The sequence below is a fragment of the Ambystoma mexicanum genome, chromosome 3q (assembly GCF_040938575.1).
Source record: "Ambystoma mexicanum isolate Mex_15411 chromosome 3q, UKY_AmexF1_1, whole genome shotgun sequence".
Lineage (NCBI taxonomy): Eukaryota > Metazoa > Chordata > Amphibia > Caudata > Ambystomatidae > Ambystoma > Ambystoma mexicanum.
This window is the reverse complement of record NC_090926.1, coordinates 1,166,253,339-1,166,274,998: the sequence shown is the minus strand read 5'-3', so window position 1 is coordinate 1,166,274,998 and position 21,660 is coordinate 1,166,253,339. Positions and strand designations below refer to the sequence as shown.

Sequence of the window (21,660 nt, the reverse complement as noted above, 5' to 3'; positions counted from 1 at the left end):
GACACCAGGCTGGTCACGGTTAAAAAAGCTCTCTTGGTGGGTCTTACGTGTGCACGTAGAAGTGAAATTGAGGCACTGGTGGCATCAGAACCGTACACTACTTTTCACAGAGATAAGGTGGTCCTGAGAACGCATCCTGCATTCTTGCCTAAAGTGGTCTCTTCTTTCCATCTAAATGAGGATATAGCATTACCTACTTTCTTTGCGGATCCTAAGGATGATGCTCAAAGGGTCTTGCACTGTCTGAATGTCAGGTGCGCTCTGAAATTCTGTCTGGACAGGACCAAGTGCGTCCACAAGTCGGACGCTTTCTTTGTTACCTTTGTGGGCCCAATGCCGGTTTATCTGGTGCCACGGCCTCTATAGCAAGGTGTTTGGTTTCGGCCATCAAGGAGGCCTATGGGGGCTGTGCAAACCACTTCCAACGAACACGCATGCCCACGCTGTTAGAGCCAAGGCCACAGAAGTTCCGTGGCAGGTCATCAGCAGGGCGGCCATGTGGGCCACGCCTTGGGCCTTCTGCAAACACTACGGTTTGGATGCCGGCACCAGGCCAGACGCAGCATTTGGGCAGACAGTATTAAGGAACTTTTCTTAAGGCGGGTCACCTCTCCACCCTGGGGTTACATTCAGTTGTAATCGTCCATATAGTATGGAGGAATGGGGACGGGACGTTGGAGTAATTATAAGTTACTCACCGTAGTGACTAACGTAGTCCTAGGCCATAGTCCCCTTTCCTCCATACGTCCTACCATCCTCCCCCCTAATAAATCTATCATTAGGCAATGGTAAGATTGTCGACACGTCAATGGGGACTGAGGAGTGTCGCCGGTGGGCGCAGTCAGGGGAATGTATGCTCCCAGGGCTGCGCCTCTAATTTTAAAGGGGAAAAAGCTTTTTTCTGGTGAAAAAGTTTCCGTCACCCGTCCCTAGTGAGGAACGCCCATACAGTATGGAGGAAAGGGGACTAAGGACTAGGAGTAAATTAGTCACTACGGTGAGTAACTTATAATTTTTATTCTGCTAAAATTAATGTTTCCGGCAGCCTCTTTTGGAGGTGGTTCGACATTGTGTCTCTCCTAGTTCTTCCACTGTCAAATCAGTACATTTATTGACAAAATCAATCTTCTCCAAAAAAACATTGCACCGATAAGAATCTGGTTGTTTCAGTGCCTTGATGTTTACGTAGAGACACTATTTGGGATTGCTTTTCCCCAGTTTCTGAAAATGACTTCTCAAATGTGGCACCTACTTCTTATACTTTTGATAGTATCCCCTCTCATTTCTTCATATCGTTCACATGAAGCCCTTAGACAACCTTTTTAACTTCAAAATTCTTCTCTTAGCCAAGATATCTTTCCCAAGAATCCGAAGTTAGGCCTGACCACTCAACTTCTAATGAAGCTTTCTCCAGATCTATCCTGGTCGATTTGGGACTTATTACTCGTTTACTGTTTTTGGCTAAGGTCTTACAAAATGCTGCATCACTTCCTCTAAAAGCTTATATAGAGCAATATTAGTGGCTCCATTCATACAAGTCTGGCTTTAGGTTCTAACGCAGCACTGAAACTGCCACTTTACAGATTTGAGTTGACATATTCCGGTCCACTTATAGTGGTGGTTCCTGTTTGTTGCTCTCCTTGATCTGTCCATGGTCTTTGACCAGTAAGCAGCATTGACAACTACAATTTTGACCAAAGCTCATGCAAAACTCAGAAGTTCAACACGGCTGTTGCTCACATGCCCATTGACAACAGATCTAAAGCATGACCAGCATGGTGTTGTCTCAAATATCTTTGTCCAAAGACACTGGCACCAGTACATTACTAAGCTGCAAGACTGCAGAGCTCTGCAACGTATCCATTTTGCTAACAGCATTCACACATAAGCTTCTGATGGGTTCCCTGTACTCTTTGAAGGTTTATGATGTTTGTGAGAAAACATTATATACCCACACATTGACAATACTATGCAACCAGTAGTTCTGTGGCATCGTTGAATACTCTTTAATGTTAGGAAAAAAGAATAAATAGAATTGAACAAGTCAGTGAAAGTGTGAATAATTTAGAAAGTTCATAGGCCAAAGCCCTGCATGTCCCCAAGAAAATCTAGCAACCTGTAGAAGTCAAGATATGTGTCGACATGAGGTTTTCCAGCAAAGACAATTGCAGGGAGTATGGCATAACACCCACAATGGATGACATCATGGCTGATGTGAGAGGTGCCAGCTAGTTCTCATAAATCAGGGCAGGTGCAGGACAGGTGCCAAGCAGAGTTCAGAAGAAAGCTGTCACCATCAAGCTCACTTGTCCACGTGGCCTACAGCATCTTTAGATAGAAAATAAGGCCAGTTTTTAATAGGGCCAAGTTTCCTATGCTTGCTAACTACTAAAAAAAGATAAATGAGAAATAATTCACAGAAACAAATTACGAAAAGTTTGTAATTGCGCCAAGGAACATGAATCCTTGTGTGTGTTGCCTGGGATAACTGAAAAATAAACTAAAAGCTGACTGACTCTGTCATCATTTAAAGGTAAATAAAATGTGAAGAAAGTTATTTTGTGATAGGAAATTGTCCCATGGACTCAGTCTTTTGTTTTCTTTTTATGCAGGGTCTTCATTTCACCCCTCCATCTGGTATTTTATTTCCTTCCATGCTCATATACACTTAATAGGCTCTGAAATGGACCTACTTATGTTTTCATGTTGCTATTTTTAACTCTTATTTTTTGTGTATTTAGCTACATTAAGTCAAACATTCGATTGAGCAGATTGAGAAGAATTAATGTAGGAAATGAGCGTTCAAGGAGGTTTTCACTATATTAGTTGTTGCCATTCTTTTGCTGTCTGCAGAGGAACAGCTCTTTCCCTGATGAGAACAACCTTGCAAGAATGCATGAAGAGCTGAAGGCCCTGAAGATGAGGGAGACTGCTGCTGTGACCTCCATGAAAGAGCAGCAGCAGCAAGTGAAAGAGCTCAATGACAGCTGGCAGGTAAATCAACTCCTTCTGCACAAATACACCCCTGAATGAGAATGCAGCAGAATCCCCTCTCGCTCTTCCACTAATGATGGACATGAAGGGCAAATCCAGGGACAGAATACCTGGAGGGTAGGGGGTGTGCTGGGAAGAGGTTTTCAAGTTTAATTGTTCAATAGTGTGCCTGTATCACAGAATTCAGAAAGGGATTTCTTGCCAGCAGTGCGGCAGGCGTATACTAGGGTCTTCACAAGCATCCATATTCCCGAACCAGAAGTGTCTACCATCCTGTCTTTCATGTTGACACTGCAGCAGTAGCCACAAGAGAAACTCCTCTGTAAGGTTTTGTGTTTTTTCTGGACCGTTCTCTTCCAGACTCTCACATCGCGGGCTGGGGGCCGCTGGAAGGACTCTCCACGGAAGAATGCCATGACCGATCTCCAGGATGAACTTATGACAATACGTTTGCGGGAGGCACAGTCCCAGACTGAAGCACGTGAGCTGCGGCAGCGAGTGGTTGAGTTGGAAAGCCAGGTAACCAAAGAACGCCCCTTGTTTACAGGGTTGGACCAATGTGGGTGGTGTTAGTTTGGTGCAAGTATGCTTTGTGAAACTTAAAATGTCTAGGTTGCATTGTTAAGACATTCATTGCTTATGGTTCTGTGTTTCCACCCTGTCCAGAACCAGATAAATAGCAACCTGTTGAATAGGATGGAACAGGAATGCAGGGAACTGCAGGGGAAGCTGCAGGGTGTGACGGCTCAGAACAAAGGGCTGCAAACGCAACTGAGTGAAATTAAGCGGCAACATGCTGTGTCGGAATGTAAGGTGAGTAAGGGTACTAGGGCTGAACACTAGTTTAGACCAGGAAACTTGGAACGGATGTTTTGATTTCACGCAATGCACTGTTTGTCTACAGGAAATCAAAGCAACATGCAGGGTGAGTTTTAACAAACAAAGGCTCAGTGCAGGAAATCAAGGATACCTTTAGGATGAGAACAGGAAATCAAGGGTCAAATATAGCTTGAGTACAGGGGATTGAGGTTCAAATGCACGATGAGAAATGGAAGAGCCAAATGTAGAATGTGTATCGAGAATCGAGGCTCAAATACAGTATGGTTATAAGGCATCAAGGACCACAAATATAGATGGATTCACCCTTAGATGAGTTCAGGAAGTGAGTGTCAAATGCAGGATGAGTACAGAAAACAAAGGGCTAGATGCAGTGGTAGCCCAAGAAATCTAATGGCGGGTTGAATAGGGGATGTCACAATTTGGGGTGAGTAGACGAAATTAAGTAATGCAGAGTGAGTAAAGAAAAAGATTGGGCTAATGTTTAGGATGTCTACAGGATGTTGAAGGCGACATGCAGAATGAGTATGACCAAATGCAGAATTGGTACATGAAAACAGCCAGATGAGGCAAGAGAATAGGAAATCAACATCATATGTAGGTTGCGTACATGGACTTGGGGGTCCAATGCAGAATGACATTTGAGAGTCAAGAGCCGACTGATGGGTAGAATAAAGAATAAAGGGCCCAGTGTAGGAAGGGTACAGGGAATGAAGAGTCCTGGAGCATGGCTCCAGGGAATCGATTTGGACCAGATGTTGGATGGGTATAGGAAATGAAGTCAAATGTAGGATGGGTACAGAAAATTAATGCCTGGATGCTGTGGTAGGTCAGGAAACCAAATGCCTGATGTGTACATGGAAGGAAAATTCAGGATGAGTATAAAAGCTATGGAAGATGACTGTGGAAAATCATGGGCCCCAAGCAGGATGAACGCAGGAAATTAATAGTAAAATATAGAATGAGGCGGTGTAAGCTTCTTCAGAAAATTAAATGCCAGAAATGAGTGACTAGATTAAGGAAAAGTATAGGATAAAGGGGCCAAATGTCATATTAGTAGGGAAAATGAGGAGTACATGAAATCAAGAAAATTCAGGGGCAACCCATTTTTTCTTAAAAGCAAGACAACCCAGAGCAACGCGGGTTTGAATAATGGCCCCGCGCTTAGAAATTGCCCTGCTGTATTAAGCGTATTATAAAATATTCATTAATGGTCAATTGCAGGAGTAATGCAGTGAATAAAGTACGAGCAATACAAAACATTAAGTGCTAAAAACACAATAAGTACAGGAAATTAAGGGACAAACGCAGGATGAATACAGGAAATGAGTTGCCAAAGGCAGGCTAAGTAAAGAAAATGAAGATGCACATAAAGTATGAGAGCAGGAAATCAATGGCTAAATGCGCTAAGAATACCAGAATCAAGGTTCAGGTGGAGAATGAGTATAGGAAATGATAGGCAAATGTCGATCAGTCCAGGAAATGATGGCAGGAGAAGTACATGAAATCAAACATCAACTCCAACATTAGTGCACAAAACCAATTACTAGGAACAGTACAGGAGTAATCTTAATTTGAATAAAATGGCAGGCCACTATGGAACACATATATGTTGTGTCTAAGTAGGATTTAACAAACTGTCTGGTTCTCTATGCTAACTCCCTCTCCTTTCCATTTTAGAGTAAAGAGGAGGTAATGGCGGTGCGCCTGCGTGAAGCAGACAGCATGGCGGCTGTAGCAGAGATGCGTCAGAGGATAGCTGAGCTTGAGATTCAGGTAAGGGTGAACTAGTGAAATAGAAACTTATTCATTTTTGATTAACTTTTCCATTCAGCGGAACATAGCTTGGATTCAGATGATTGAGCAGTGAATGGCTGATCTAAATGTTGAGCTACAGTTACTGAGTGACTTTTGCTGCAGGTTTTGGTCCGGGAATGAACAGGCAATTCACGTAAAGGTGGCTTGCAAGGTTTGGCATAACTTGTAATTTGGCTACATTTGAGGATGTACTCCATGGTGCAATTTTAGTGCTAGTGTGCACAATCTCTTTATCCATGTAGTTGATATTCCGTCTAGTAGCATGATGGCCCAAATCACATTTTTGCAAAAGAATACACATTTTTATTCTGAAGAATGGCTGCACATGCATGGTGGTTATGCTCGGCACAGGGTCACTTCATCAATCTCTTTTTTCTACACTCAGGCGCTTGCACGTTTGAGGAGAAGGCCCAGAAGAAACATTGTGAGCTGATAAACAGGGAATTCTGTTGCAACATTTCCAGCTTCCCTGAGAAGGAATTCCTAGAGTCTGAAAGTAACCATTACTGTGGGGGGGGGGGTCAGCGCTTTAAAAATGCATGATTCGGCAATTGTGAATGGAGTACCAGTAAAGGCTCTGATTGATTCTGCTAGCAGACAAACAGCACTGAGAGCAGACTTAATTCCAGTTTAAAACATAGGAAAAGAAAACCCTGTGAATATCGCCCGTGTACATAGTGATGAGGTTGTTCATCAACAGGCCACAGTAACAAGCCCGGCTCGGGGTGAAACATCTCAAATCAACTCGGCTATCATTCCAGAGCCCAGAAGAAACTATGAGGTACTGATTTTCCACATTTCAAAACTCTTTTGGTAAAAGTTAATTCCTCTTCTATTGCTTACTCCAATTTTGACTCCTGGGATGAAGAGTGGTGTGTACCGGAGTGTCCTTTCTGGAAGTGGAAAACTGAATTGAAGAAGAAACAATTTTTCCATGAGAAATCCCAAATCCTAATCTAAAAAGATCCCTTGGGTGGTAAGCCGAAGCATTCGGTCTAGGGTATGTGATGAGCAATATCCAGTCTGTCGGAGTACGGAGAAGCAAACAGCTGGCGAGCAGGAGCTGCTGAGAACGCGGGAAGCCGCGAAGCGGAGCCGGTCAGCCTGTGAAGTGAGAAAGTGATGCCGACGCGTAGCTTTGCAGTTGCCGCAGGAGAACCAAAGAATGCAACAGAAAGTGGGTGTGTCCTCCGGAGGGAAACTGGGACACCAGGGCGCTTTGACAACCTTACCAACGACAAATGAGATTAAATAAAGCGCATCAAAGGGCATGTGGAACCCAATATTTCCAAAGGGGGAATAACAGAATGAATGCAAGGTATGTACAAGTTTGCAAGTGTGTTAAGTGAAACCTTGAAAAAAGCCTTGGCAGGAGAGTATACCAGGCAAAGTCAAGACTGTGATTAAAGAGTTATATTAAAATGGAGAAGAAACCTGGCAAGGGAGGAAGTAGGAACTAACAGTGAAGTTGTTATATATACAAGTTGTTTGTTTTGTTTGTTGATCAGAGAAATCCGGGGAACACTCATACCCTTAGAAGTTTAAAGTTTCCTGAAAAGAAAATCAGGGGAAGGGAGCAATCCCCTGGGACTGTGAACTTTATCCATTGGGAACTTTTGTGTTGGAGTAACGCCTTTCCTTTGGAACTTGCACATTAGTGCACTTTGAAGGCCAAAGACATTAATTACCCTTTAGACCTTAGTTACGTTTAGATTGTGAGGGCCAGAATAGTATTTCGGACACAGGACATTTTGCTTTGGACATTATAAGCAAGGCACGGTATCGAAAGTACAAAAGACACAATACAGTATAGTTCAAGAATGCTCAATGAACTTTGCATTGGTTGGAAAAATGCCTACCTAAACCTAGTTCTAACGATGGGAGCAAGCTACGACCATCAAACAAAAGAAAATGCTGTCCTAGTCAAGTTTCAGCACGCGACAAGAAGGAACAATATAGCACCTGGAGCACACTTTGACTTCTCTGGCACGAGGAGGCCATCTCTAAGGCACACCAGAAGCTTTCAGAATAGCGTCCATTTTGCATTGTATCAAGTCTCTGTGTTGAAATGCCATAGTCCATACATAACAATTGAAACCATTTTATGTTCTCTTCTCTTGGTCTCCCTCAGCCGAGCTCAGACCTCCTTCTCTTCTCAATGGAATCTCTCTCAATCGTGCTTCGATTCCCCTTTTCTCAGAATACACAATAGATCCCCCTCTGCCGGGCTCAGACCCTGGGTTTCAAAGAATGCTTCACACAACTTATTTTCTCTCATCAGTACAGACTCCCCTCGATCGGGCGCAAGCCTGCATTCCTTTTTGCCAGGGTTATAAGTTCGAAGACTATCGATTGTGCACAGTTTTCCATCTAACCGGTACTGGACCACTTCGATATTTTCACATCTCAATGCTTTAACATCGGTAATAGTGCCAAAAATCCCCATAGAATCCAAAAGACTCTCAAAAAAATGGGGAATTACTGCCTTACCACTACTCTGGATCTGGTGCTAATAGTGCTGGAACGAGTAGTGGTAACACTAATATCGTTGGGTGGTATCCCGGCGAATTCTTAGATACGCCAAGATTATGATGAGGCCCATTGTCATGAAATAGATGTTTGGAGGTTTTATATGATTATGAGCACTGCAAGTTGCCAGTCCCTATTTAGATAGCTTTGTAAAGCATTTTTTCCAAAATAATGTGTAATATTTTCCAAAATGTGTCACTAGAAGAAATAAGGTGACTAGGCCTTTCTCTTTAGTTTTTCTTGTATCAACTTTATTTCCAAACTATAAGCTCTAGGAATCAAAAAGAATATGAGGCTTCTTTCAAAGCAGTTTCCAAGATTCTGCCTGTGCTTCCTCAAGTTTAGTCTTGATGTGTGTAAACATTACTTCTCCCGACTTGAGGCTCAGGTGTGTGTTAGACCTAAGAAGACATCTCTACCAGAAAATGTTGGGGAAATATGAGCAATAAACATCTTTTAATGTTAGGGCTTAAGATGCGTAAAAAAGGACTGTGTTTTAAGCTTGTGCCCAATATGGCAGTTGGGCACTTTGCCAAAGTCCCCTGCTTGACTTGTGGTAGAAGGCCAACATTACCAACGTTTATATTTCAGATCTGATGGATGTTCCTCCCACAGATTGCTCATTTATTTTATGCACCTTATTTATTGTTTAATGTGCAGACATATCTCGAGAGCAGCATAGCACTGTTCAGCATGTAGGTAGCCTGCATTTGGGTTGGCATCTTTTATCAGTAGCGCAGTACTGTGAGGTATTTGCATCCATTGGAATTAGTCCTTGGTCAGGTGTTGTTGTCAAGACCCATATTTTGAGAAATTTGCGAAATTGGAGAATTGTGGGGGCATCACTCTCCCAACCTGTCCCCCTTGGTGGATAGCTTGTACACCTCATCTGTCCTGCAGCTGCTGGGTGCTCTGGAAAATGGCAGAACTGAGATCAAGGAGTCCCGCGGCTCCATTTAAATATTGGCCCGAATGATATAATCTGGATTGCGGCACGCTCCGACGCAGGACAAAGCAGATTGAAAGCTGCACCCTGTGGAGATAACGGCTCTGAGGACCGCTGGCACTTCAGCTAAAGGGCCAGATTCTGAAAAAAAGGAGCACAAATAAAAAAGGAGCGCATAGAATTTGCTTGTTTCATTTCTGCTACTTTCAGAGAAGCTCAAGTCACCTTTTTCTGAAAGGTGACATTAGGATTTCAGGAGGGGCTTGACAGTGGCGTAGATGCACTGTCCAGCCCCCTTGCATACATTCCTCACACTAATTTATGACAGTCTCCCAGCAACCACGTGGTCGCTGGGAATGTATTTTACCAAGACAGTTCCATAAATGTCCCTGTTTGGGGATGGAAATGCAAGTGTGGCAGCTGCGGGTTTAAACCAAAACTGTCGCACATTGAAGAAAAAAAGATAAATCATGCCCTGGTGAGAAATGAGCAAAACAAAAGTGGTGGTGGCTGGAAGATTTAGAATTAATCTTAACCTCTGGCATTGCTCTGGGCAGACCTCCAGGCCATCATTCTTCACCTGCCAAGCCATTACAAAAAGGGGACCGTATGAAATTCAGGCTTGGTCCCAGCCCAAAAGTGGCAGTCCAACCCGAACTGATTGGTCACATCCCTTCTGCAAAAGACAACAAGCACCCCCAAACATGTTTCGGACTCGTCATGATTTTCAGCTCCCGCTGTGCTTGTCTTACAGACGCATAGAGGTGACCCTAATTTCTGTGCATTTAAAAGCGTTTGCCATCGGTGACTTTGGGTGCGCTTTTAAATCTACAGAACCACCCCCTGAAATGCGCAAATGAACTAAGGGTTCGAAAAGGGCATCTGAATGAGTGCATTCAAGATGCCTTTTTTCGGATGCCATCTTAGAATAGTCCTGCTCCATTATTTGGTGCATGAGACACCAAAAGCTTGCCAACAAAAGTTTTGAGAGACTGGCACATAATAATAAAGATGGGGAATCTGTGGAATACATTTCCATCAGAAAAGACAACACTGAGAGGTCTGTAATTTGTTATTTGTACTGTGTCCTCTTCTTGAACCCTGCCATGTCCTCCTCTCCTCTTAGCGCTAATCGTTAGGCCCTCTCCTGAGCTTCAGCAATGTCAAGTGCAGGGGTGGGCTGGCTTATAGGGATCTCTGGAGATTTTCTGGTAGGCGTCTCCACTCTAAGCCTCTTTTGTGATATTTCCAAATGTTCTCATTGGAAAAGGATTGGGTTTGCCGAAAGTGTGTAATTTGGGGCTACTTTGACAATTATTTCCAGAACCCCCAGTCCACCCCTGGTAATCTCTCCTATTGGCCAGCACTTTTCAGGTCTTCTACTCCACTTTAGCATGGTTATGTCACCTTTCGGCCAGCATTGCTTCTATGGGCTTCTCCTTGGCCTCAGCAGGGTTACAAAATCTTTTGGCTTACACTGCTTATCTAGCTTATATAGCTTACTTCTCAGTTCTCTCTGGGACTTTCACAGCAACCCTAGTGGGAACTGCCATGGGGATGCCTTTCAGGTGTTTTTATCCCTTGCTTATTATTGTTTAGTTACCTGCGAGTGGCATGGGTCATCTCACATGACCATAGGAATGGTTATCCGATTTAAAGCACTGTTTCGAATGGCAAGGAGGTTCACTTCACTGTTATAGTTAATACTGCTTTCTAATGCAAGGCAGAAATGATACATTAATGAATGAATATTTAATATGTAGCAAACATGTACCAGAGTATGAGTATTGTGAAATGTAGACTGCAGTGAAATGTAGACTGCAGTGAATATCTTGGTTTGAAAGTTACTCCTCATGGTCTCCATTTCATGGTAGTTACTGTATTCATACTGTCCTAAGACACACTTATATTTAACATGAGGGGGCCCTAAGGAATAAGGACTGGTCACGATCACTGTAGCTAACATTATGCCTGAATAGGTCCTGTCTGTTTGTCCACAAGTATGGATATCAGAGGAAGAATAATACCCTGTTGGCCTCACACAGACAAATTAAGGATATTCAGGCTTTGTAGATGCAGAGTCTACTAATTTGTTGTTTGCACTGTGTTTTTTTGCTTTTTTGTTTTGTTTTCTTTGGTAAGTGAGTAAAAGTATTGCTCACATCTGTACCTGTATTTATATGTGATTTTAACTGGATGCATTTGGCAGCATAATCTACTGTTATCTGCTCTCTCAAATATCTCAAATAGGTCTTACGCTGATGTATTAAGAAAATGAGCTATGAAAATTGGAAATCTCTCTCGCTTTGAACAGTACCAAATAAATGGTTATTTGCTTATAAAAAATGAAAAAAGAATAATATACAATAAATAGAATGGGCAATGGGGAAAAAGCCCTTCATGAAAAATCCTTTTCTTAGAAAAAGTCATTTATTTGAATGACACATGAAGTTAACATTTGTTGAATTTGACTATTTGGACACATTGTGTTATATGACCAAGACACGCTTATGACATTTTAATTGTGCAACATACATCCATTCATGTATCATAAATGAACAAAGTGATGCTAAATATTTTTGCTGATTGTAAATTATTTTATTCATTCCCTGTACTCGTCTGATGTACTCTTACTAAACGCCACCATACACCACTTCACATGGCTGAGTCTGAATTGTTTGCCCAACTGTACCCAATGGTGAAATATCGCAGCAGCCAACCATTGCATATCTTGGTAGTATTGAGTTGTTTGGAGAGTGATTCAATGGATTGACCCTATACTTCCGGCTCTTGAGGACCATTCTCCACAAACGTATGATTTACCTGAAACTTTAATTTCAAGTTTAACTTCTCATCAGAAAAAAGCTCTTTAAAAATAAACAGGCTATATATGTCACTTTCTATAACACTGATTATTTGTGAACCTTGGACTAAATTACAAATTACAATTACAAACATTAATATTCTCATCAGAAATTGTATTGGAATGTGTGCTTGACTCTGCCAAAAATGATAGGCCTATTCTGCTTGCCTGCTGTTAGCGCCATTGCAATCTGATCTCATCACCACAGCCATCAATACATTAAAATGACGGCTGGTAAATCTCTGGACTGACTTTAAAATAGTGTGGCTGAGCCGCACCACTGATTAGCACCATGCTAGCTGACATTACCAGCAGATCAGATGTTTAAGGACGGCCTCGAAAATCTGCTAGGCAGCCACCATGAAAGATTCAAATGCTGAATTATCAAGGCAGCACTTGCAGAACTCTTTTACTCCATATCAACTGCCTGACATTAAGAAAAGCTCTGAAAATACACCTGTCTTGGTCAGTCTTTAGACATAACCCTGGGTCACCCATTGAAATTCGCTCTCTTGCTTTCAAACTTTACTGTCACCATCGTGCAATGAAGCTGCACAGCGATCGCACATATACAGTATGCTTCAAAAAGCAAATGAGTGAATTTATCGCATGCCAATTTAAAGACAGCCATGAAACGATAGCTCACCATACATTACATGAACGCGTTGCATGGCAGTCATTCACTACTATTGGGATGAATCATTCCAAAGCTGATTCCATGTCTGCCATACTCGGCTGGCTGACACAAACCCTGATCTTTTCTTCACAGAAAGAAGAAGGAATGATTCAAGGAGAACTTAATAATTCAGACTCCTCCCAGTATATCAGAGAGCTCAAGGACCAGATTGATGAACTGAAGGCCGAGGTGAGCACATTGTCTTATATGCATGTTGTTAAGCAGTGACATGTTCTGAACATTTTATAGCTTGCAAATAGATGTTCTGCAAATTCAAATCTTTCATCCTTCAAGGTTATCATTTAGATAATATCCTGCTAATTTGGCTCTCCCATACTTTAGGTCCTTTGCCAAAGTAATTCTGGAATTCTTGTTTTCAATCACTGAGATCTTCATTATCAGTCTTAACTGTTAGGATATTCCTGCTCGTTGAATGACGTCTCACAAAGTCATGCTAATTTATCCCTTTGAATTCTTTTTTTAAAACGCTGTGCTGAAGTTTACGTTGGGTATACAGCCACTCCTACTTTAGTGCTGCCAGCCAGTGATAACCCTCTCACAGTAGCCTGCGTTGTGCCAGCCCACTTGGAACTTGGTCATAGCTGGTCGTGAGTGGCAACCTGAAAATCTTTGCTGATTTTCTTTTTTTTCCGTATAGACTGTATTTTCTTCACTCAGCTGTTTGTTCTGTGACCATTATTTTTCTTATCATTATTACAAAGAAGGCATGTCAGCGACCATTGATTTAATTCTCACAAAAGGCATGCATTTTATGCCTATTTATAGAGCAGTGGAAATTTGATTTGGTAACAAGACAATCAAGGATGCGCATTCAAAAACAGTTTTCTTATAAATCCCCTTCTGTTGCAGATCGATTATCTTTAGGCAATTGCTCTAAGCAGAGACTGGATCTGGTAATCATTCATGTGCTCTGGGAAGGACCCAGTGGCTCTGCTCCAGAGTTGTCATGGCCTCTTGAGCCACAGATGTCATATTACTAGTGCTCAAGCACAGCCACACAACCTCTTCAGTTTCTTTTTACAGCACAAAACAGATTACTTTCAAAACAGCCACTCAGTGTTTCTGACACACTTTTAAAAAAAAAATTAATTATGTTGCTATGTGTTATCTTACCATTTCCTGTGCATCTTGCAAATGCATGCACCCTAAGGTTGTTCGGGAGTGGGTGGCTAGGATGTTCACTGCTTTGCACAACCATGAAGAAGGGGGCGAGGTTTCGTTGCGGGTGGCTTTTGGCACTGCTTGGTTCCCACACAAGCAGTGCCAAGAGCCACCCATCCTGCCAGAGGAAATCCAGAAGCCCTGCACCAAGCTTTCCAGGTCAACTCCACAGATAGACGGCATGTTCAGCTCATGTGGGGGATGAAAAAAGAAAATGTCCCAATCCATAGGCGAGTTCTCTGCATCCTCCAAGCACTGTTCTGCATCCTCCTCCAGTAAACGGCATACTAGGACTCCAGCCCAAAGTCAATTCTAAGTTATTTTACTGGAAGATATTAGTAGCACTGCTTTTTATTACCCTGTACAATTCTCTATTCCAGCTGAATTGAACTTGTTTGTGCTGAGCTCAGTTGAAATATTCAATTGGGTCTGGCTCATGATTCTTCTTCACTGGGTAGCTGGGGTTGGCCGTAGTTCCCCCATGACACGGTTCCATTTAGGTTTATGAGCTAACACTCTTCCTGATGCTGCACAAATATTCATCAAATCTGGTTCCGTGTTCCTAGCCTTTCCCAAGAAATGGATCCAGCCTCCTGGCTCCAGCAGAGCTACCTGCCCTTCGGCTCTCTACACCAGCCGCCGACTCCCACTATATGTCTCCTGTTGCAGAGCAAGTGCGCCCAAGGGTTAGCCCTGTCAAATGTGCCCCTGCTTGAAGGAAGATTGTCAGGGTCTGTTTTGAGCACATTTTTGACAGTGTTGCTTGGGAGATTCCATTTGGCCTGAGGGCCCTTAGTTCCAGTGCCCAGGCACTGATTTTCAGGAGCTGGCTTGTTGCTGTGTCCTTTGATAGGGTTTGTGTTGTATGTTCAAAGATTGATGTCTACCTTGAAAAATGAAGGCTTCAAGGGCTATTGCCAAGTAATTGGGCTTGTTGGTATGATCCTCCACCTTCACAATATTATTTTGTTTTCCGAGACCACCAGTGCTAGGGCTTGACTGCAGTACTAAGGGCATACCTCAAGGATGAAAAAGGTGGAGATCGGCCACTGTGCCTGCCATACCCACCATAGCATAACAACTTTAATATACGTCATTTTATTTATTCGACTCCAGTTGGGGTCAGGATTGAGTCTTTTCTTCAAATGACATAGGAAGATCGTTACAGAGGAATGTCCTTCCATTTTTTCTGAGGTTTATTGCCTTCCACTCCAAGAAAAGACGCAGCAACAACTCATTCAGTCATTTCTCTTGACAGGAGATTGGGATGGGTTGGTAGTAATGGTTTGTTTCTTTTGAGGTGTAGGGCTCTCCAATGGGCCTTTAAGGCTCAATGGCCGTTATCTTGTGCTGCAAATCATAGAATCTTCCTGAGGTGCCCATTATTTAATGCCGACCATTTGTGGTGTACCTCAAATAGTAACTTTACTGATCTTTTGGTAAGCTTCCAGTAGGCCATTTCTGTCTCCTAGAGCTCAACACTGTCAAATGTGCCCCTGCTTGAAGATAGGGATGCAAGTAGCGTTGCACATCTAGCAGGAAAGGATAATGCACTAGCAGATGCTTTAACTGGCAGGAGGTGACATCCCATGAATGATAGTTGCATTAGGAGGGTGTGACCATGATCCTCTCTTGTCACAAATGGACTGGTTTCACAGTACAGCAGGATTACACTAAAGTAGACATTCAACCATAAAAAATGTGATGTCTAAGTTAAAGCAAATATATTGTTCAAAGTAAAAGGTGTTGGGTTAACAAAAGTAGCAAAAATGAATTCCAAAAGTGTGTTGTACAAATCCAAAAGTGACATAACAATTCATCTCAATTTGTAAATATGTCAATGATATTCTCTAATTAGTTGATAGTCTGTCTGAATATAACAATCAACAAACAAATCTGTGTTGCTTCAACATGTGTATCAAACATAAAATGTAAAATCCACATAGATCAAATCAAATTATCCAAAAAGCTCAAAACAACGACTTTGGCCAACGCGTTTCAGATTCTACATCCATCCTCACGTCTTTGAACCTTTGTTCCAATCAGTTTCAGGATAAAATCAATATGTGCTCAGCCGTACACCTAGAAGAACAATGGGTGAACTTGCTTTGCATAATTTTTAACTATGCACACACAGTCTGCTGTATGCTAAGTACAAGAGAACACTTACCTTCGATCTGTATCTGTATTGTTCAGAGGTGTATCAACCCTGTTGGTAAGGGGATAGTGTAAGTAATCACTGTTCATATTGGACATTTATTAGCAAATCAAGTCAAAAACAAGCATAGTCCGTACTCACCAAGCTTCCAGTATCAACCGGAATGGCTACGGTGTAGCTCGGAGTGTCTAGACCAATTCACTAGGAAGGAAAAACAAGGAGTCACATAAATGTGCTCAATCTAAGTCATTGCAACCAACAAATCTGGCAACGCATGTCTGGACCGTATGCCACAGGATCCAAATCTCACGAGCTGGTGAATAGGGTGTCACTTATGGTGACCGTGGAACAAGCCTCGTGGGTCAGTAGAACCCTAAGTCAGTTGCTAGCAGAGGGATAAGGTATTCCCAGAAATATCGAGTCTGGGATAGATGGCTGATTAAAATCCTTAAGACCTCCCGGTACCTCTGTTGGGTAGGTTAAGTACTTGGCGGTTCATTGGTGGCAGCAATGAATATAAGGTGTTAGGTATTTGCTGTGTGGTTTGCATTGACGGGCCAGGCAAGCTGCTAGATTGTTAGCTATGCACACATGGTTGGTTTTCTTTTGTGTTTTGGCTGAGAGGATCTTGGATCGGTTGGTATGTGTGGTGTGCACTAGGTGTCATTGGTTGTGTGCAGGTTGTGTATTCTGTGCATGAAGGAGAGGTGTGGTATGTCCCGTTGTCTGGGTGTGAAGGTACTGGGCACTAGCAGCAAATGCTTAAAACAATGCCAAGTGATCCAGAATAACGCCATAAGAACCATAACCGGCAAACCAAAGAGAGAGCATATCACAAATGACTGCAGAGACCTAGAGCCAGAGACCTGGCTAGCCATAGAGGAACGCATCATTTTTAAATCACTTACTCTGGTCCATCAATGCTTATTCGGTAAAGCCCCGGTATACCTCAAAAACCAATTCAAGTGGCACAAGCCAAGCCGCAACCTGAGATCAACTAATAAAGGCCTCCTCCAAGTGATGCCAGCAAAAAAGGCAAAGGGACTAGGTAGGGCTTTCAAGACCAAAGCAGTCCTAAAATGGAACAAACTGCCCTCAACTCTGAGATTGGAGACTAACTATCTATGCTTCAGGAAAAAACTTAAGACACTCCTGTTCAAATAAGACACCATCATCAAGGCACACTAGTAATCCTACTGCACCTACCACACACTGATAAGTTATGTGTGGCTCATACCACTGTCTCGTTGTCCTGAAACAATCCGTCTTGTCTTCATGTAATGCGTTCTGATGCCCGCGGGCTGCAGCGCTATATAAACAGATAAATAAATAAAGGAAGGGAGATGTCTTGGGTCTCGCCTTGAGTGTGTCCAGGGTTGAACGATGTCAGTGGCTGAATGATGTCACTTGTGGAATGTTATGTAGCTGTTAGAATATTGTCCTATTAATGAGTGATCCACCCATGGCAGTTGAAGCCTGTTAGCCTGGGTGGCGGGAGCCAGTGGGTTAATTTCCCTCTCCCTGCTCCTGTCCTAGTTCCTACTAAAGAGCTGGAACCTGAACTAACTTAATAAAGGAACGTGTCTACGTTACCTGAGCTGCCTCATGAAGTCTTAAACATAACAGGGGGCCAAGAAGACGGAAGCCCTGACTAAAATGCTTTTTCGCCTCAGGAACGTGGTGTTGAATGCTGAGAAGGCCTCTTGTGTGTTGGCTATGTTTTCCCTTGTGGAAAGTGGAGTGTGAGAAACCTGAATGTGTCTCGCCCTCTAGTCCCTGTGGATCTCTCTCGTGGCCAGGGCACGGCCATAGACCTTGGATCCAGACCCTGGGGTTGGACGAGTGCGGGAAGATCACCTGGGTGAGAGGTCCTCTGGGAATGGGAGTGTGACACCAGATGGTGAGACGTGGTAACACCTTTATCCTATCCGATGGGATATTTAGAAACTCAACCTCCCACCCCCTTTTCCTGCTCGAACACTTTCGCACAGACAGCCCACTTTGGGAGAAAACCGACCCACACCCGAGCCGTGTACATGACATGTTCCGATACTATGGTCAGGAATTTATCGACAATCTCTCACATCTGACTTCCATTACACATCCCCACACGGATAAAATGCAGAGCACGAGAGCACACACTGAGCGAGGCAAAACCCACAAAGGTACAGCAGTTTTGAGTTGGCAGTTGAACGAGGGGAGAAAGACGCCCAGGCACGAGAGGTTCATGAGAGGAGCAACACGCTTGACCTCATTGACAGGAAGCCGTTACTTTGAAGAAACCTTCAGGGCAGAAAACGTAAGACCACGAAACAAGGTTAAAGAATCCTGCATTGTGTGTCGGAGATATCTAGGGTCCTCCTGCATAACTGAACAAGGCGGGGAGGAGCAGCAGACGCTGTGGTATCGTCCTTTCCTCCAAGGGCAAAGAAGCGACAGAGAAGAACATAGCGGGTGAGTTGGGGAGACCGGTCTGTGTTGACGTCAAGGTTGTAAGCAGCAACATTGTAAAGTGAGCGCTGAAAGGAATGGTGTTAAACGCGTGTGATGAAAGACGCAAGTGAAGCTAAATTGCTGGTGAATATTTGAACATTCGAAGAAAAGATACAATACTGTTGACAGCGGTCTGGCACTGTGGAAGTGCTCAATCGAAGGTCTCTGTACGGTATCTTGACAAAAGGAAACAAAAGCAAAAGATCAATGTGAAGTGTAACTTGTGTGAAATGAATCAAAGTGGTCCTGTGAGGTTTTAAGCAAAACCAATTGCACATTCGAAAGTATTCGATTCTGGTTTAATAAGAGGATCTGAGCCCGGACGAGGGGGATCCATAGTCAGAGCCTGAACGAGGAGACCAAATTGTGAACATTGTAGAAAAGGGGTCTGAGCCTAGACGAGGGGGTCCTGTGGTCCGAGCCCGAAAGAGGGATACCAGACTTGCACTTGTAAAAGTGAAACCTTGACAAAGGAAAGGATCTTTTATGTTTTGTTTGCTGAGTCAGGCCCTCTGTATTAAGAGACTGTCATTGCGAGCCAAGTGTGTGCAAAGCCTGCACGTGCCACCTTGACCCCTGCTGAAAACGTGGGCTAGGGAAGCTAACTGCTCAACTATCCCGACATATCATTTCTTGAACACTTTTCTTTTGCGTACATAGTGTTCCCACTCCATTTTGTATTTAGACGTAAGGATTGGCAATAGGTTTATTAGTATAGACAATTTTAATTTGACAGACTCAACTAGGACTGCGTTATTATTATTTGATGGCCGTGGTATGCTCCCATCCTTGGATTTTGGTTTAGATAGACGTTTTACCAACCCATTGAAGTTCAATAAACACCCTTGAACTGTGATCACTTATGTCTGTCTTCACTGTTTGATACCTTACTTCTCCAGCATTGGATCTTTCATGGATTCACATGCTTAGAATATTCCCTGTCGTCAGACTGGGAACCCTCGGTACACATATATAGTCGTTTCCTATAGGAAAAAACTTCCGACACTTGTGTGTCCTATCCACATCCACGTCCTCTCCGGGGCCGTCCACGCATGCCCCGTAGGACGTAATGGTATAAAAGCTCCAAAGATAGTGGGATCTCCTCGCGTAGTCTCTACTTTCTAGGCTATCGTTGAAATTACTCGCACGAGCTTCTGTGAGGTTATTGGTTTTATTAGAATGTCGGGAAAACCTCTCTTTCGCCAGTGTGCTATGTGCGGATTGAAGAAGGTTTACGAGGGGGAAGGCCATCTCGATTGTATTTATTGCCTCCACCCTCACCATTCGGCAGACCATTGTGAAATATGAAAAGGTTTTTCCCAGAAAACCTTGAAAGATCGGAGCCGGCGGCTGGTATCGTGGTTAAATGACAGGGCGGGAGCATACCCTCAGTCGTAGGTTGGCTCCGTGCGCAGCGTGGCCTCGACGAAAACATCGGGATCCCCTCTCCGCTCAACCTCGTCGGAACCACCGGCGAAGAAGACTCGACCGGCGGAAAAATATGTTCCACGAAGCCACTCTTCCAAGGACTCTTCTAAAGAATCTTCAAAAAAGACATCATCATAATCTTCGTCGAAAAAACAAGGAAAGGAAAGGCCAAAATCCTCCTCGGGCGATCCTCATAGATCTGCCATGAGTAGAGAATCAGATAAACGCAGGGAGAGCGCTGTTAAGGCGGGACCGCCTAAGCCACCTGCAGGCCCACCGTCGACGACGACGAACCAGTCAGTGTCCTCACTGCCGCTGACGCAGTTGGTTTCCCCCGTCATCAACCCAATGACGACGACGGCGACGATGTCCTCGTCGACCGAAGTTCTGGCCTGGAAACCAGAAGTTTTTGATCTGGGGTTGCCGGACACATTGCTGCAGGAACAGACAGTGTCGATTTCCTCGAAGGAAGACGACGGTTTCTGGATTGCGGGCCTGAGGACCTTGGCCTGCGAGCCAAGTCGCCATCAGGAGCAACCTGCTCTCAGGTCTTTACCCAACTTCCAAGCTCTCAATCGGCCCTGTCCATGGAGGTCCTGTCCTCCTTACACTCGCTGCTGAAATCGCTGGATGAAAGGCTTCCACCTGTACCGTCGACCCCCCCCCGTCGACGAGCCCGGCCCGTCACACCGTCCAACCAGAACGATAGGAGTTCCGGTGACTCCAGTAGTCCAGGAGGAGGGTGAGCTTTCAGACTCTTTATCTGACCGTGGGTCAGCATCGGATATCTCCCTGTCTCCATCTAGGGATCCATCCTGGGTTTCGGATGTGGAACTGGAAACACCAAAGAGCCCCACTTACCCGTCACCACCGGACGATATTGGCGCTTTTCATTCAATGATGGAAAAGGCGTGCAAGGAGTTTGGCCTGGTCCAGCAGGAGGAGAAAAAGGACTGCTTTCTTTTCGACCATATGGTTAAGAATAGACGTTCAATATTCTCGATACCCATTTTAGATCATGTCTGGAAAGAAGGTGTTCAAACCATGCGTCACCCGTTTTCTGAACCGGCCGTCAAAGGCCGCATTGAAAAGAAATTTAAAGTGCCAGACTCTACCCCGAAGTGTCTCTCGGCCCAACCTACACCTGATTCAGTGGTGTCGGCAGCGGCGACGAGGAAAGCGAAGGCCCAACATAAATGCTCTACCCCTCCGGATAATGAGGCAAGACGCCAGGACGTGTTTGGTAAAAAAGTTCTTTCCGTGGGTGCTGCAACTGTGAAAGCAGCCAACTCTCTGGCTATTGTGGCCAGGTACGACAGGGAGATGTGGCACAGTCTAGCCCCTATTCTGGACCACCTCCCGGAGGAACATAGAAGAACGGCGATGTCTCTGGTACGAGAAGGCGAAGAGGCTGCGAACCATGCTATTAACATAGCGGTGGACCTGGCAGATTCGGGCTTTAAGCAGATAAACAACGGAGTTGTTCTAAGACGCCAGGCTTGGCTTATGTGGACCAACTTCAGGCCCGAGGTGCAGTATAAAGTATTGGACATGCCCTTCGAAGGTGATCTTCTTTTCGGAGAAAAGGTGGACGAGGCCTTGAAGGGGATGAAGGAGGACTCGGATACGGCACGTTCGATGGGTTCTCTTCAGAGTGGTAAACACTTTCGTTCCTTTCGTCCCTTTAGAGGAGCATCTGGCAACTCAAGATTTTCTGCAACCAGGGATAGATCCTT

At 44.0% G+C, this 21,660-nt stretch overlaps 1 protein-coding gene across 3 annotated transcripts in view; it reads left to right on the top strand.

Annotated features, from left to right (window-relative positions):
• EVI5L (ecotropic viral integration site 5 like) overlaps positions 1–21,660 on the top strand; it is a 1,319,565-nt gene that overhangs the window by 1,252,101 nt on the left and 45,804 nt on the right. For all 3 annotated transcript variants that reach the window (XM_069604001.1, XM_069604000.1, XM_069603999.1), the window contains 5 exons: positions 2,854–2,994; positions 3,355–3,513; positions 3,661–3,807; positions 5,512–5,607; positions 12,757–12,852. In XM_069604001.1, coding sequence (XP_069460102.1) covers positions 2,854–2,994; positions 3,355–3,513; positions 3,661–3,807; positions 5,512–5,607; positions 12,757–12,852 — 639 coding nt within the window. The remainder of the gene's footprint in view (positions 1–2,853; positions 2,995–3,354; positions 3,514–3,660; positions 3,808–5,511; positions 5,608–12,756; positions 12,853–21,660) is intronic.